The following is a 16,277-nucleotide window of genomic DNA, read 5'->3' on the forward strand; positions in this document are numbered from 1 at the left end:
TCTTTGAGGCATTCTCCCTCGTGTATCATCTCATAACAAAATAGAAGACCAAAAAAGTGTACATAAGAATATTCTAGGTAAGTAAGAACTTATCATCGCCTCCTCAAAAGTCGTCAAAAGTTTTTTTTTCATGAGTTTCTGTCTCCCTCTTTCTCTCGTTCATTTCCAATGAAATAATAAAAATATCTGTGTTTCTCTCTCCACCGCAAACAAAGTTTCATATATATCTTTGGTATCTATGCAGAAACAACGTACATTACAAGATTTTTGAATATTTTTCATTAGTAAATGAAAGAACAAACAACTTTTACCTCAAAATTTGGTTTAGGAAAATCTTTGCTAACGGCTCTAATTTCAGGACACCCACACAAACAACTAGATATCCTCTATCAGTGAATAAAAGATTTCTACTTTGGAGTGGTTTCAGAATAACGAAAAATTGAAAGTAAGAACCTTTGCATGTGATGGTGAGAAGCACGAAATGCAATCTCAATGTTCAGACTTTGCAACGTCAGCGCTTGACGTGGGAACAAGCTTCTGCATCAGAAGCCATGGGCGATCTGAGAGCACTTGTTCTTGATCCATCGAAGTCCTTTTTTGACCGTAGCCTTAACCTTCCCTTCCACGCCGTAAACCTTGTACTTTGCTACCCTTTTCTTCCTCTTTGCTTCTGGGTCGCTGAATCTCCAAGGTTTTTCACTCCCCTGAGCAGAATCTGGTGATCGACTTCCACTCCAACCGTGACTTTTACCGCTCACCACCTCCATTCTCCGGTGACCCGACCCGTAACTCTCCATGTCCAGCGGCGGGAAGAGGGCTTTTGTTAGGGTTTGGAAGTTTCGTGAAAGGGTATATTGGGAAGAGAGACAATGAAGCACAGAAACGTGTGCTGTGGCGAGGAATGAGCAATGTTCTGATCTTTGAAAAGTGACCTTTGTGTTAGCTCTCGGAATCTGGGATGTACTTTCCGTGATTAAAGAAACAATGAAGTCTCTCTTTAAAACTCTCTTTTGGTTTATTCAAATATAGAGAGAGAAAAAAGATGACCACTTCGGAGTGGTATAGTGTGAGATACCTGGGTTGCAGTAAAACCAATGACTTTGTCCATTTTGGTGGTGTTACCATGTGTGATGATTCGTTTTGCATACGATACGACGTCATTTTAGGTCTCCACCAGATTTGACGTGGTCCTCAAATCCCAATGACATGATTATTTTGAGGAAAGATGTGATCAGTCATCAACACTCAAAGAGACTCTTCACAGCAATGATTCGGTTGAAAACTGCTACTGTAGATTATATTCTACCGTAGCTACACTTGATATAACTTAGAACAGCAAGGGGATTATACTTACAGGATAAACCTAGTGTCTAGCTAGCCACTTCCCTTATTTTAATGTTTGGTATGTGTTATTTTCTATGACTTCAACAGCGTGAAAGACCTAACCAATAGTGAATAATACCAAATTTTTCTGTAAAACACTTCTGGATCCTTTCTATATAATACAACACATCTGTGGCAATGAACAGATATGTGCAGAAATATTTGTCTTTTTTATTAAGGTTTGGAGGTACTTGGACCTCCCTTTAAACTATTTGATCTGGCCCATACAATGATATTGTGCTGTTAGGCCCAAATAAACACCGGGCCACAATCCGTAAACTGTTTTTATAATATGGTACCGTAAATAATTGCATGTAAATATGGAATATGACATTTAGTCAGATCTTTGTCTGAGAAGAGATAATAAAAGATGAGAAATATGTAATTAACATAATAAATGGAGTTTTATCAGAGAAAGAAAGATATATTAAAGATGAGAAGTACTTAATAGGTGTTTGGAATTAACCCAGTATACTATTTCAATTCTAGAAAAAAAAAACTACACCAATTCTTGTTCTAAAACTAGTCTAATTCACAAAAATAACAAATAATATGCAGGCTACAACATTCATTAATACTATATATATATTGTCACAATTTGCCTTCAACACCACTTTGATTTCAGCTGAGATTTATTTAGTCTCAGTTTTACCATGATCTTTCCTATTGCTTTGGAGAGATTAAAGACAAATGCAACACGAATTTACATTTGCAATGACATTGTGAACTAAAAAAAAATTGTAACTTCCATTATAAGCATTAGCTTCCATTAGTAAAGCAAGTTCATAATGTTAATGCGAGAGGTCAAAAAAAAAGATAAGATTTGGAGCAAAAAGGAGAAGCAGGAAACTAAGTAACAGTAATTTATATATAGTATATATGTAACCTGCAATCTAATATGACAGAGCTACAATTTGAGATGGACATCAACTTCCCTGTCTGCTGCAAAATCAAGGACAGTAGAAGCAGATTGCAGCACAGAAGGTGAAGCATAAAGCTGAAGAGGAAAACATGGAGTAGCAGTAGCAGTAGCAGTGAGATGGGTGGAGGAAGGAACGAAAACGGGGCGTGAGGGGAAGTGCTTTGCAGAGGTGGAAGTAGAAGGAGAAGGAGATGAAAGGTAAATGGGTGGCAGTGTAACTGAAAGTGGCAGCGATCGTATTATTGCATGGGAGGTGAGAAAGGTAAGAGGCGTAACCGAAAGAGATGATGATGGTGGTGGCATGGAGGAGCGTCTGTGGTTGTGGATTTGGAATCGCCTGGCTCTCTGACGCTCCTTCTTGTGAGCGTTTTGGTGGCCCCCTAAGGCCTGGGAGTTTGCGAAAACTCTGTTGCAGTAGTGGCACCTGAATTTTCTGTCCTCTCCATCATCGTATTTCCTTTCTGCAAATTCCTCTTGCTCTGTTAGTGGGAAACCAAACAGTTTCGGTGCCGAACTCTGAGTCTTGTGATTATCAGACATGTTTCTTTTCTATCTCAATGCATTCAAACTCTTCTTATCTGTGCTGCCCTATATATACACACACATACACATTAATTCTGTGATTATCTTCTTGGGTGGCCTGTTCCTTCCCACGCTACAACCTTACAAAAATACTTTACCATACCCACTGGTTGTCACCATCCACCAATTACATTAACTTGCTGTTACTTTTAACCTCTAGCAATAAACGGTTGTTTTTTTTTTAATAAAAGCTAATATAGAAATTTTAAATCTTTTTGAAAAAAAACAAAAGTAATATATTTTTTAAAAGTAACGTGCTCTTGTTTTGCGCTTTACCGTTAGATGGTATATATTTAACTGATTATTATAACAGTGAGAATAATATATAAGATACACAGGAAGCAACAAAAAAGTATACGTACCGACGTAGTACACGAATGTCTGTCAAAACGACATGTGACAAAAGGCTTGAATATGCAGTTAATGGTTTTTAGCTTCTGATAAGATTCATGTATCAATAAAAAGGGACCTGGAGAGAGATCGTGCCACAGAGTACAACAGGACACAGGCCATTGAACGTGTGAAAGTTAAAAAAAAAAAAGTTACTAGCACGATATACACACTTATCTTGAATCTGTTTTGTCATTTTCCCATTTTCCCTTGAACACATTATTTTGATCCACTTGTCCGGACTCTGGAGTTGCCGTTGTTAAATCTACTTGAACACCTTTTGATAAATGCTACTGCACAGACGTAGCTGTGAGATGCAAAATACGATAGGCATATATTTGTTGAAATCATAAGGAAGTGGTCGAAAAAGGGTGACGTTACATGTTAATGGAAAAACCTATGTGGTTTTAGTCACTTGCTTTTTGTCTGTCGAATTTGCTTTAATGATGCATTGCTTCAATTCAAAGGTCGAGCCAGTGTACTCCCATTACATCAGTGAATGGACTAGGCGTGGCTGTGTAGTGCCTAAATATTGCTACCATCTGCTGCGTGGTAAACCCACGTTTCTCTCAACAGTTTTGGTTAATTGATAAAGCACTTAAGAGAACATACATACATGAATGGGTGATGGTTGAATTCAATGTATGCAATGACATATCTTCCTTGAAGTCGAGCCAGACAGATGGCTGACGTCTATATGGTAACAAACATCCTTCTCGGTCGTATTGTATAGGTATTAGACAAACCCGGTTCTGATGTGATGGATCTTTTGGCTTATTCATAGCGCGTGGAGATGGGAACCCAGGATAAGGATTTAGCTTAGATACCTATAGCTTTGCCTCCCCTCTAAACTCCACCACCTTCTTACTTCCAATTTTCATTTTTTAACTATAAACTATGCATTAAATTGTTGGATTTAACGTTGCTTAAACAATATTTTATTTTAAGAATTAAACGTTCCAAATTGAAATTTGTCTCTATTTCAAATTCCCACTTTAATAAACTTTTTAGTTTGAATAAATATAGTCAACTAGACTTAAATACATTAAATTTGTTTATGAGTTAAATGATTTTTCAGCATTTGAAGTGTAACCTGTTAAATTGTATAAAAAATTTAAATTTTAGTATAAAATATTTCATACATCAACAAATTTCGGATAATTGATTTTTAAAAAATTATATTTATTTATTTTTAATGTTTAAAGATCTAATTATATTAAAATTTAGAAATATCAAATTTTAAATTTTTAAAAACTAAAAATATATTTAATTATTATTTTTAATAAGTAAAATATACAAAGAGTGTCGTGAGAATGTTAACTTTTCGTAATAAATTATAAATAGAGTTCATATTTGAATGATTAAAGTTAAAAAAACAAAATATTATTAAGTGATTGCGACTAGGGGTGAGTGAGTGTTTGCTCCGTTTAAGGTCTGATTTAAGAAGTCGGCATTTTATGCGGATAATTTTAGCTCGTGAAATATTTTTTTTTTCTACACTTGTAAATTTATGGATGAATTGATCAATTTGCAGGTTTTTACCGAATAACTACTCTACAATTAAATTGAAAATAATCCAATAAAAATAGATTTGGTTAAATTTTCGTATTATTGAATTAAGTTCTTTTTTGCAGTTAGTCCAGATACAGCCAACTCACTTTCTTATGGGTTGACTAACAGATTTTATAGGTTCATCTTTCGACCTAACTTAACCCGAATAAAAAATTATTTAATAATACTAATATTTATATTAAAATTGTTATTCAATTTAATTTATTGTTCTATCAATTAAAATAATTTTAGTTATTTAAATATTAAATAATATAGTTTATTTTTTGAAAAAAAAATTCTAAAAAGTATATAGAAATGTTACATATTACAGATTTTAATTAAAAAAACTTAAATTTTTTTCACTCAATTTATCAAACTCAATCAAGTTCAATAAAAAAATTCAATTGTTTAGATAGAGTCCAATAAAAAATGCAAAATTCATTTGATTGAGTGATATGTTTTCCAAACCCCACCACTGTACACTCCTAAAGCAAGCCTAAACAATAATCCAAAAGAATACAAAAATTATCAATTTGTAGATATGTTAGATTTTGGTAATTTAACATATTCTGCAAATTATTTATAATTATACAATTTTTTAAAACAAATACGTATATGTGAAATGAACGAAATGATATATAATTTTTTTATTTTAAAATTTTATTTATATCGATTATTACATTCAAAATATAATATTCATTTGCCTTGTTTTTAAAAAAATAAAGTATTATATATGTCACTTTGTCTTTTACGTTAAAAATGCACAATGATATTTTTAAAACTATTTTGTCTAAATTGACGGACTTATTCACAATAGATTTTAGATTTGTAATTTAACATCGAATATAGGACTAATAGATGTTAATTTATAATTTAACATCAATCATAAGACCAATAAACATTAAATTGACATATGTAATAAGATGTCCAAACGTTATGCTCATTAAAATTTCAAAAACAAAATCAGTGTTCTCATATTTCTCTTTCACGTTGGAAGTGGAGTGATGAACCATTGTTTAAGTTTACACTTTAATTTAAATATCCATACAAAAAAGTTATTAAACAATATTCAAGTTTAGAAATAAAAAATAATTAGTTAATAATAATAAATAACTAAATTTAAAGATTAATTTAAACTTTAATTTACAAATTATCTATAAATATTTTAATAATAAATACTATTTTAAATATTAAAAAATTGTAAAATAGTCTATAATTTAATCACTATGAATAATTATTTAGCCCTATAAATTTAGTTATTATTTAATAATTTTCTTAGATGCCCTAAGATAACAATATAGAATTAACAAATAGTAACGTTGTTCAGGAAAAATTTAGAATTTGTTTTTAAAATTCAAGTGAAGGAGATTAACTTCTTAAATAAGTTTTACTATTTTAAAATATTAATTTTAAGTTTCAGCTGTAATCATTAATATTTACTTACAGTAGTAAATAGGAAATAAAGTAGGATTAATCGTACTTGGTTCATTGGTAGTGTGTGGAGAGCTCGACACGTGTTTGAGTCTTACTATTGTATATCCAAAAGAAGACGAGATTGATGTAGGCCACTAGAACGCGCGTGTTCTTTGATAGCATTCTTGAGTCCTCAATTGGGTTTGATCGCTTGATCACAGTGTCTCCCATAACCCTGCTTCGATTGACCTTGCTTTGTGAAGAATCTTAACAAGTTGTGTGAGAAACGATTCAACCATCTACTTCTTCACTTAGTTTTGCACTTTTGAAGCACCTTTTCAAACAACCAAATACCCAAAATTATTTATGAAAGAAAAGGGCCCCATTCTCATCACCCCTTAACTTGAATCATTTCACAAGACAGCGTTCGTATAAGTCCATGTGCAGTTTCTGTTTCTTATGTGTACTTGCCTACTTTAGCAAGAGAATTTCAGAATTCAGATGCATTTCAAGAACCCAGCCAGCTACTTCCTTCAGTCCCCCACCACTCTGTAATGCTGTCAAATCTTATGTTTTGGATTCTCTTATATTAGATACACCAAACCATGGTGAATTAGTCATCCATACCTAGCTTTCTAATCTATACTTTTTTTTTTCTCTTTTTCTTTGAATTACAAATGAAATGCATGCACTACAATTATGGTTATTTTTCTGATATAAACAAAAAATATTAACTTAAATGTATTTTCTTTATATCTATGTATCTTATATTATAATTCAACTGTCTCGTATATTCGTCATAAAACACTGTATTCAGACTTCCATACTCTAGTATATAAACCTTGTATTCTCTTGTGTCTTCACAAAAGAGTTTTCCTTGGATTGTGGTATCACTATGCTATGAAAATACATAGTGCAGCAACAAGTACAGCAAATGGCCCACTACATTTGTTTTTTCACTTCAGTCTTTCTCTTTTGCGTTTTAATTTTCGACAATTTTCACAAAATCTTCGTTGTGAATTACTCACGGCTTGTGTTCTCCATGAAAGACTCAACCCAAACCCAATAATGTATGCATTTAAGTCTGACGAGATATTTTTCTGCCTTCATTTGTTCACAATTAATAATCTATACTCAATCTTTTTCAGCGTCAATTTATAATTATAACCGTGGCCAATATTATCTTTAAATCATTATTTAATAATAATTCACCTCAACCTAATGTTGTTTGAAAACGACACAAAAAAAAAACGAATAACAACAATATACATCCGTAATTAAACTCAACAAAATGTATACAGATTTACGTTAATATAAACTATAAACTTGTAACATATATATAAAATAACTTAGCTAGCTTAAACCCAGACATCCCCACAAATTCAAATTTCTTTTCATTATCATTATCATTATTTTTTACTTTTGTACCGTCTCTACCGTCTCTAGCAACTGTTCTCACTGAAAATCTGATTTACATTTGCATCTGTAAACATGTGGCAGCTAATGAACTTAATTAGGCAGATGACATCAACGGAAAAGAATGAACAATAAAGTAAAGTTAGTGTAAACAATTTTTGGCAGGGTTCGTTATTCCTGGAAGAGTCCAAAACAGTACTGTTGCGTGATGTTGGGATGAAACACAAAATGGAATTATTTTATGGAGCACATGGATGATGAAGATTGCAAAATCCCGGCACATGGCCCACAGGCCTATTCTCCTTTTCAGTTGGAAGGAGGGAAGAAAAGGGCTCCATGGACACAAATGATGAAGCAGGAAGACCTTTTAATACATAGATAAGATTTGAAATCTAAGGTCAACTATGCATGCCATTGGCTGCTTTTATACTTCCATCTAGTTGCATTGTTGGACACAGAGGTGGCCACATTTTTGTCCCGAGATGATAGCAGATCATTCATATATTCCAAGGTCAGGATTTAATTAGTTAAATAGTTCCACGTGACCAAACAATATATTTGTTCTCCAGGTAGGGTTTAAGACTGTTTATTATATCGAAAGATGTTACATAGTGATACGCAGTGATTAGTGATTAATAAACAAGAAGATTGCTTCTGATCTCGAACTCCAAGAATCACGATACTGAACTAGTGGAATGGTCCAGCGTCTTTGAACCATAGTATAATAATTACTATGGATGGGTTTTAGAAATGTTTATTTGGTCTTTGCACCTCGTCTTTCTCAGAGGTTCACAAGTTCAAGACAAGAGATTAAATTGGCAGCGGTTTATCCTTTACAGTTGGAACTGTGTTCCTGGCTGTTGTTCCTGTTGGAGCCAAACCCAACACCCGCAATTCATGTGATTTGTATCGTGTAACGTAAGAAACATATGCCCCTTCTCTCTCTGGATTCAACTTTCGCCTCTGGGTTTAATAGTTAAATATTGTTTAAGAGCGGAAAACAATGACGATTTAAATATATTTCCTTCGCTTAATTTTTGTACGTCTTTTGAAAGTAAAATGATAATGACGCTTTTAACTCTAAAGCAAACACAAATACAAGTTATACCCATGAATTTGATAATTTTATTTTAAATGAAACATTTAACAATTCTATTTACGAAAATTCATAAATCTTTATTCAAAATTTAGTTTTTGTATATATATTTTATGTTCTTAGCGACATTTGGCTGGTATCATTGACGATGACGATGGGTATTTCTCAAATTGTCATGAACAACAGTTGGGTAGTTCTTGGAAAGAAATTTGGATGCTTGAGTTAAGCGATAAAATGTTCTGTTAAGAGAAGAATGACTAGAACTCAGTGTTAGAATGAAGTTGATACCTTTTAGAAGATATTAAATAAATAATAAACTTGTTTAAATTGGATGCTTAACAGAAGGGAAACTCTTTTTGTTTTTGTTCAACGGGTTCACATTTTAGCGGGAATGGAGCAAACCATGACATTTCTAGCAATGGAGCAATGGAGCAAACCAACAAGAGAGATCTTTCGTGGATCATTTGTCATCTTTCTCCATTAGCAAAGAGAGCAAAAGCCTCCTACAATCACATATATTCGCTCTGGATTCATATCCATCACTCTATCTTTGCTTTGAATAGCAATAATACATTATCAATGTCAATCTTTTTTCGATTTTACTAATACAAGTTATCTTTCTATGCATAGAGCACTGTTATATTTGACTTTGACTATGAGTACACTCATTATATAGTGAATAAATCTGTATTGCTATTTCTTTATCTGCTTGCTTTAAATATAAAAATATATGACATCAAAAAAATTATTAAAACGTTATAAAAATAGCAATGAACAACAACGTAGTTTTAATGAAAAATTTATAAAATGTAATAAGAATACAAATAACAAGAAAATATACCCATTAAAAATAGTTATGTATCTCGTTTATATAACAAATAAATAAACAGTATAAATAATAGTAAGATTATGAAAAAAAATTGGTTAAAACACTAAGAAATTATGTAATAAGAATTAAGGTTTTGTTTTCTCAAAAATGATCAGTTCGTTAAAACCGTGATATCATCAAATAAGAAAAAAAAAAGTAACAGTTAAATCTTCTTGGTGACACTGGCATTTTTGTTCTCTTGATGCATAATGTAGCTCTATTAGAACTGTAGAGCAACACAGAACTAAGCAAAATTTTAACTTTTTTTATTCGGTATGTGTGTTGTTTATTTCTAGATTTAATCATTCACGAAGTCTTTTTTTTCGCGTAGAATTTCAATTTAGTCCCTTTGTTTTTGGAAATCTCAATTGGGTCCCAAATTTATGAAAATTGCAACAATTGGATCCTTTTCGTTAAATTGTCTCCAACGGCGTTAGTGTGTCTCTGACATGGCACGCTGTAGTCTGACGTGGATGATTGAAGAATCTTTCGTTTTCCTCTTCCTCTTTTTCTTTCTTTTCTTTATCATTTTCTTCCTCCTTCATCCAACTGCTCTGTCAGTATCTGTGTGAATGTTTGATCGTGATCGAGAATTTACACATCCCCACCTCTCTCTCCTTTTAGAACCCTACTCACTTTATAAATCACGCAGCTACTCTGAATGTTTGAATGTTTGGCTTTCTTCCCGTTCCCCAACAGAGAGCTGAGAAAAGTACTCAGCTTCCCCCCCGGAGAGATGGGTTGCTTCACTTTCTTCAGATTGTTGTACATCTTCAACGCCCTTGATTTTGGCTTTATAAGACGCTCTCCATTGCTCGCCGACGTCATCAATGGCTTGGGTCTCGAAGGAGCAAAACACGAAACTCGCGACCTCGATCCGTACAGGGATTCAGTGTCGGAGGAAGACAGTAATCCAGAGCTGGAATCCGAGCAACTCGAAGTCGAACTGAAGAACATCACCTCCCGGTCGTGATCGTGACCATGCAAACGCGATTTTGGTTTTCTCTCCATCTGTGCTTTCACAGGTTTCTCGCTTCCCTTCCCTTTTTGCACTAAACAAGAACGGGGAATGGTGGGCGCCGTTAAATCTTGTTGGACGAGGATTCTGCTCTGTTTCTTGATGATTGTCTAGGTGTGGAGTTTCATGTCGTTGGCGGTGCTCTCTCCTTCGTCGATGGAGCGGTAGATGGTGTCGAGGAGAGAGGAGGAGAAGGAGGGGGTTTTAGCGTTGTTTTGGAAGGCGAAGGTGTGTTGTGTGTGTGAAATGTCGAGGGCGTACATGTTGGGTGCGCAATTAAATTGGAACAACACGGGCGAAAGGGAATGATGAGATGGGAGAGTGAGGAACAGGGAGTAAAGTGTGGTGGGGTATAGGAAGAGGGGTAGGTGTTTGGGTTTTGTTTTAGGTGTGGGAAGTGGTGGAAGGTTGAAAAGCTGCCATGGAAGCTAGGTGGTGTAGAATGATGATGATGAGAGTCGAGTTGTGTTGTGTTAAGCTATGACAGGGGCATGATTGAGGGAAGAAGAAAGATGATGATTTGCTTGGTTTGTAGGCTTTTTGCGTTTGTGAGAAAACGTGAACAGGGTAATTGATTCCTTGTCTGGAGAAAGAGAAAAGAAAAGAGCAATGAGAGCAGAGTGACACGCTTTCGAGTTAGTTCAGTCATCCACGTCAGACTACAGCGTGCCATGTCAGACACACACTAACGCCGTTGGAGACAATTTAACGGAAAGGATCCAATTGTTGCAATTTTCATAAATTTGGGACCCAATTGAGATTTCCAAAAACAAAGGGACTAAATTGAGATTCCACGCGAAAAAAAAGACTTCGTGAATGATTAAACCTTATTTCTAATGGGCTGATTTAAACACAAAATCCATTTCGAAAAAACAGGTTTGGGCTCCCACAAAATTGTTACATAGCCCAATAAACAACTACATCGTACAGAAATTAGTCCCTTCAACATCAGTTTTCAACCTTTTTGTACAATCAACAACGGATACCATTTTCTTAGTAGTGATAATTTACTGATTATATGCTTATTTACCGACAAAAAATGGAGCATTCCAGAAAAGTATGCTTCCTTCTAGAGTAGCTCCTAATTTTCTTTCCAATACACACATTACACGTGGCAACAGATAACATTGACACGTCAAACTAAAACACGTGTCGTAGAATTTCCAGAACGTCCCTCACATTCTTTTTCTCTTTCTCGCTCACCCTATGATGTATGCCAATCCCATTAAATCTGAAGTTGATCTCGTGGTGTTCCAAACATCATAAGTCCAAAAACAAAGACAAGGCATAAAAACAAAGCAACAACGTTAAGATGCAGTCAAGATTGTCAGAAGCAACAAGAAGAGCTTCTTGTGCATTATCTTCGACCACTCGTTTTAGTCTAAAACGTGGATTTTGCTCCGGCACTCGAAGTCGGACTGCAGACCCTGAAATTCATTCAGGGGAACAAGAAGCTGGACCCAGAGTTCACAGGGGACAACCCCAAGTAAGTGCTGACGTTCATCATCACTCTATAGGCTTTCGAATCTTCGTGTGGACGATGTTTGAAACGGATATATTAACTTTTGGTCTGTGAGTGTTGCAGGGTATAAGTACAAATGATAATGCTAAGAATGCTGAGATTGCTGAAACAGAACGCAGAGCAGGCAAAACACACGAGATGTTGAAGTCTCCAAAATCTCCGTGTGAACCTTCCCCGAAACTGAAGAGCGCGGGGGTGAACCAGCGATTGGACCCAATCATTCAGCAAAAACGGGAGCATACGTGGAAATGTTTAGAAGAGGTGAGTTGTGCTGGCCTTGATGGAAGTCCGTGGCCGGAGGATGAAAACAAAGGGAAAGAGGACGATAAAGATTACTATAAACACCATAAAGCATCGCCCTTGTCGGAGATAGAGTTCGTGGATTCACGGAAGCCGATATCTCGAGCCTCTGATAAGACCGTAGATTCTGGAAGAGGAAGGGATGTGATTGGGTGGCTGCCGGAGCAGATGGAGTCCGCGGAGGAGACGCTGCTGAGGGCCGCGGAGATGTGGCGGCAACGGGCCATGCGTGGTGACCCTGATGCACCTCATTCGAGGGTTCTGAGGGCCCTTCGTGGCGAGGACTTCTGAAAATCATTTGCTATGAAAGTCTTTTCAAACTTAAGACAATCATACAAATAGACCTTGGGATCAACCATGGCATGCCATCTCCCAATATCTTTTATATAATCACCACTTAAATAATTTATTATGTGTTTATGAAACAAAATTTAGATTTATAATATCATTAATTTTGCTTGGATGTTTATTACGAATTAATTAGAAAAGTAACTTTACACTTAAGTGACTATAATTATATATAAATTTAAAAGAAAATGAAGCAGACAATGAACAAGAAATTTGACATCATTAAATAAATTAGAAAAATAATATTTTGGCAATATTATCATCCGTATAAAATATATAAACAATCTTATTATAGTAATATATATATATATATATATATATATATATATATATATATATATATATATATATATATATATATTTTTGAGTTATTATAGATCGTAGAATTAGAGTTCTAGAATATATAACTCAATATCTATTAATTATAGAAATTATAAATGAACAATTTTTGTTGACTAGTGAATATTCCCCATATTATAAAATAAAATCAATCATTGTTTTTTATGTCCATAGGTTGTGGGTAGGTAAAGAAAATGTATGAAATGTGAGAAGTATCAAAGGGAGACAGAGAGAAGATATATTATTATTATTATTATTATTATTATTATTATTATTATTATTATTATTATTATTATTATTATTATTATTAAAGAAGATATTTGATGAGCTTTTTCCCAGACTTGGGAGTTGTTAAAAAAACTTTTGGCATTATTTATCTCACAATAATAAGAAAATGTTTGGCTGAAGGTGTTGCTGAGATTCTAGTTGAAAAATCAAGAGAGTGTTATTATTCATTTTAAGTGTCAAACAAAATCTTGTGAAGTTCATTTTAAGTGTTAAACAAAATTTCATGAAATTTATTTTAAGTGTTGTTGTATATGTTATTGGTATAGTAAAATTTCTTTCAAATGTGAAACAGAAACATATTTTAAAGTATTTTCAGGGTATTAGGGAAATAAACCTACTTTAATGGGTTATTCAGACTCTGATATAGTTTGGGTCTACTTTGTGCTATTTGGATAAGTTTGTAAGGGGGCTTAGGCTTGAAATTCAAAATTGTAGGGGTGTCTTCATTGTCATCATATAAGCATATTCTAGGAGTTGTTATGGTGGAAAATATTCATATAAAAATTCGGTTTTGTTCAGAACATGTTTGTGGATAGTCAAAATATTATTCATCTCAATAAGAATCTAAGTGTTGATATGATGATTAAGAGATTACTAATGAAGAAGTTTAAAGCTCAAGTTAGTTTGACGGTCACTTCCATATAGATTGGACTTAGAAATGTGTTTAAAAAGTCCAACGTAGTCAAATATTTTTTACTCAAACTATGTGTTTAAAAGGTCCAATTTAGTAAAACAAAAAATTATCTTTAGTATAAGTAAAGAGGTCTTTTAGATTAAGAAGGTGCATACAAGTTTGTCCATAGTTCAAAATGCAACCTTTAGAATTATACTATATATACAGTTACTTTAAAATGATGATTCTCACTTCATTTAGTTTTGACAACTAGTTTACTATACAGGCTTCTTCATTCTCGTTGGATCATTAATTTAAGAGTGATACTCCCTCTACCACTCCATCTTCTTTTTACACCTCTTCAATTCTTTTTAAATTCCAAATTTACTCTTTTTATTTTATTTTTACTTTTTATTTTTTAAAATCTTAATCTCAATCCTCTCTCACTTTCACTTTTTCTTTCACTCTCAGCAGCAAGCTCTCACCCCCTCCCACTGCGACTCTTTCTTTTAATTTTCACTTTCGTTAACACAACATTTTCCATTTCCTTTCAAATTTTGTGAGATTCATCGAACACCCAGTGATTATCGAAGAGAAGTTCAGCTCCTGCGGCCCAAACAGTTTGGTTTACAACAGTAAGGATTATCTCCTGGTGGTTCAGAGTTTTAAGTTTAAGCATAGATTTTCAAGTTTGATTATTTAAAGACAAGGAAGTGGGGAAAACAATTTTAGCAGATTATATTATGGAATCATGATACTTCAAAACTCATCAGAAGTTATAAATATTTTAAATTTATACCATGCAGAATTTGTTTCTTGTGTCAAATTTTATGTTAGCGAAAGTGAAAATTAAGAGAAAGAGAGAAAGTAACAGTGGGGAGGGGCGTGGGGGCTTGCTGCTGAGAATAAAAGGAAAAGTGAAAGTGAGAGGAGATTGATATGAGGATTTTAAAAAACAAAAAGTAAAAAATTGGGAAAGTGTAGGGAGAAGATGGGGTGGTGGAGGGAGCATCAACCTTAATTTAATATCTAAGATTAACGCTATGTTCAAGGAACAATTATCATTTTATAAACTTTTTTACAATCAAATATAACATTAACAATTATCATTTTATATTACATTCATAACTATGGAGATTTTGGTAATCTTCAATTTATATCAATTAAAGAAATTTTTTTATCTGTCAGATCAATCAAATACTACACTGATTCTTATAAATTTTACTTCGAAATTTACTCTCATTTACCTCCAAATCCACTCAAATAAACAATAATTTCTCATTTACCTCCAAATCCACTCAAATAAACAATAATTAATTCACCCTCAGATTCCCTCAAATTCATCAATTCACTCTCTCCAATTCCTATATCTAACAAAGACAAAAGGTACGAGTCTCGGACAAATTCTACTTGTGAATTCTTCTTTTATTCTTCTTCATATTTGAAAACATTATATTACATTGTTGTTATACACATTTATTTGTGTTTGGATTTCTATTTCTCATATCAAAAAGATTTCCAAACGTTAAAATATTAATTTTTTTATTATTATTATTTGTTGTTGTTATTCATATATTCTTGCAAATTTTGAAAAAAAAATTGTTGCATACTTTAGTATTTTTAATTATTATTATTGTTCTTCATTAAAATTTGTATTAAACTAATTTCATTACATTATTATCTGCTGCTTGATGAATGACATATTACAAAATTAATAAATATGATATAAGAATAAAAATAAAATTATAAGAAAATATATTTTATAACATTATATAATAAATAAATAAATAAAAATTATATCATTCTCTCAAGTTATCAACGCAAAAATTGTGTGCATGAACTTGCGGGTAGAATTTGTTGCTTTGTTTTTTCTTTGTTTATTATTTATCATGTATCTCCAAATATAAATAAGCAAGAAGTGAGAATTGATTATGATCCAATTCTGATTACTTTGACTTTTAAACAATGTCAAAATTACATCTAAACAAATTCACGAAAAAAGAGCACACCAAAATTTTGAATTTCACACATATCGGTACTTTATGAATGCCTAGTGAATCATGTAGCTTAAATGTTTGCCACGCAACTTGGTAAAGTCTGCCATTCGTAAGATATACACGAAACAGAGATTTTGTTTTATATGCTTTTGTTGCAAGATTTGATGATGAGACGATGGCGTAGAAGATAAGCACCGACAACAAGTGCTGTCAGGATACAATATAAACAGT

At 33.2% G+C, this 16,277-nt stretch overlaps 2 protein-coding genes across 2 annotated transcripts; one reads left to right on the forward strand and one right to left on the reverse strand.

The window, feature by feature from the left end:
* Positions 1–806: 806 nt before the first annotated feature.
* LOC108328819 (zinc finger protein 6) lies at positions 807–2,966 on the reverse strand. The gene has a single exon (XM_052873896.1). It carries the CDS (start codon positions 2,843–2,845, stop codon positions 2,291–2,293), a length of 555 nt encoding a protein of 184 aa, XP_052729856.1. The 5' UTR covers positions 2,846–2,966; the 3' UTR covers positions 807–2,290.
* An 8,887-nt stretch (positions 2,967–11,853) lies between these two features.
* On the forward strand, positions 11,854–12,949 carry LOC108328662 (uncharacterized). Its single transcript, XM_017562556.2, has 2 exons — positions 11,854–12,125; positions 12,225–12,949. Exons 1-2 carry the CDS (start codon positions 11,952–11,954, stop codon positions 12,750–12,752), a joined length of 702 nt encoding a protein of 233 aa, XP_017418045.2. The 5' UTR covers positions 11,854–11,951; the 3' UTR covers positions 12,753–12,949.
* The last annotated feature ends 3,328 nt before the right edge of the window (positions 12,950–16,277 follow it).

This window comes from Vigna angularis, chromosome 2 (genome assembly GCF_016808095.1).
Source record: "Vigna angularis cultivar LongXiaoDou No.4 chromosome 2, ASM1680809v1, whole genome shotgun sequence".
Classification (NCBI taxonomy): Eukaryota; Viridiplantae; Streptophyta; class Magnoliopsida; order Fabales; family Fabaceae; genus Vigna; species Vigna angularis.

Coding starts and splice junctions, on each gene's coding strand:
- LOC108328819 (XM_052873896.1), bottom strand. CDS start 2,845: ATGTCTGATAATCACAAGACTCAGAGTTCGGCACCGAAACTGTTTGGT.
- LOC108328662 (XM_017562556.2), top strand. CDS start 11,952: ATGCAGTCAAGATTGTCAGAAGCAACAAGAAGAGCTTCTTGTGCATTA. Junction 12,126..12,224: donor TTCACAGGGGACAACCCCAA/GTAAGTGCTGAC, acceptor TGAGTGTTGCAG/GGTATAAGTACAAATGATAA.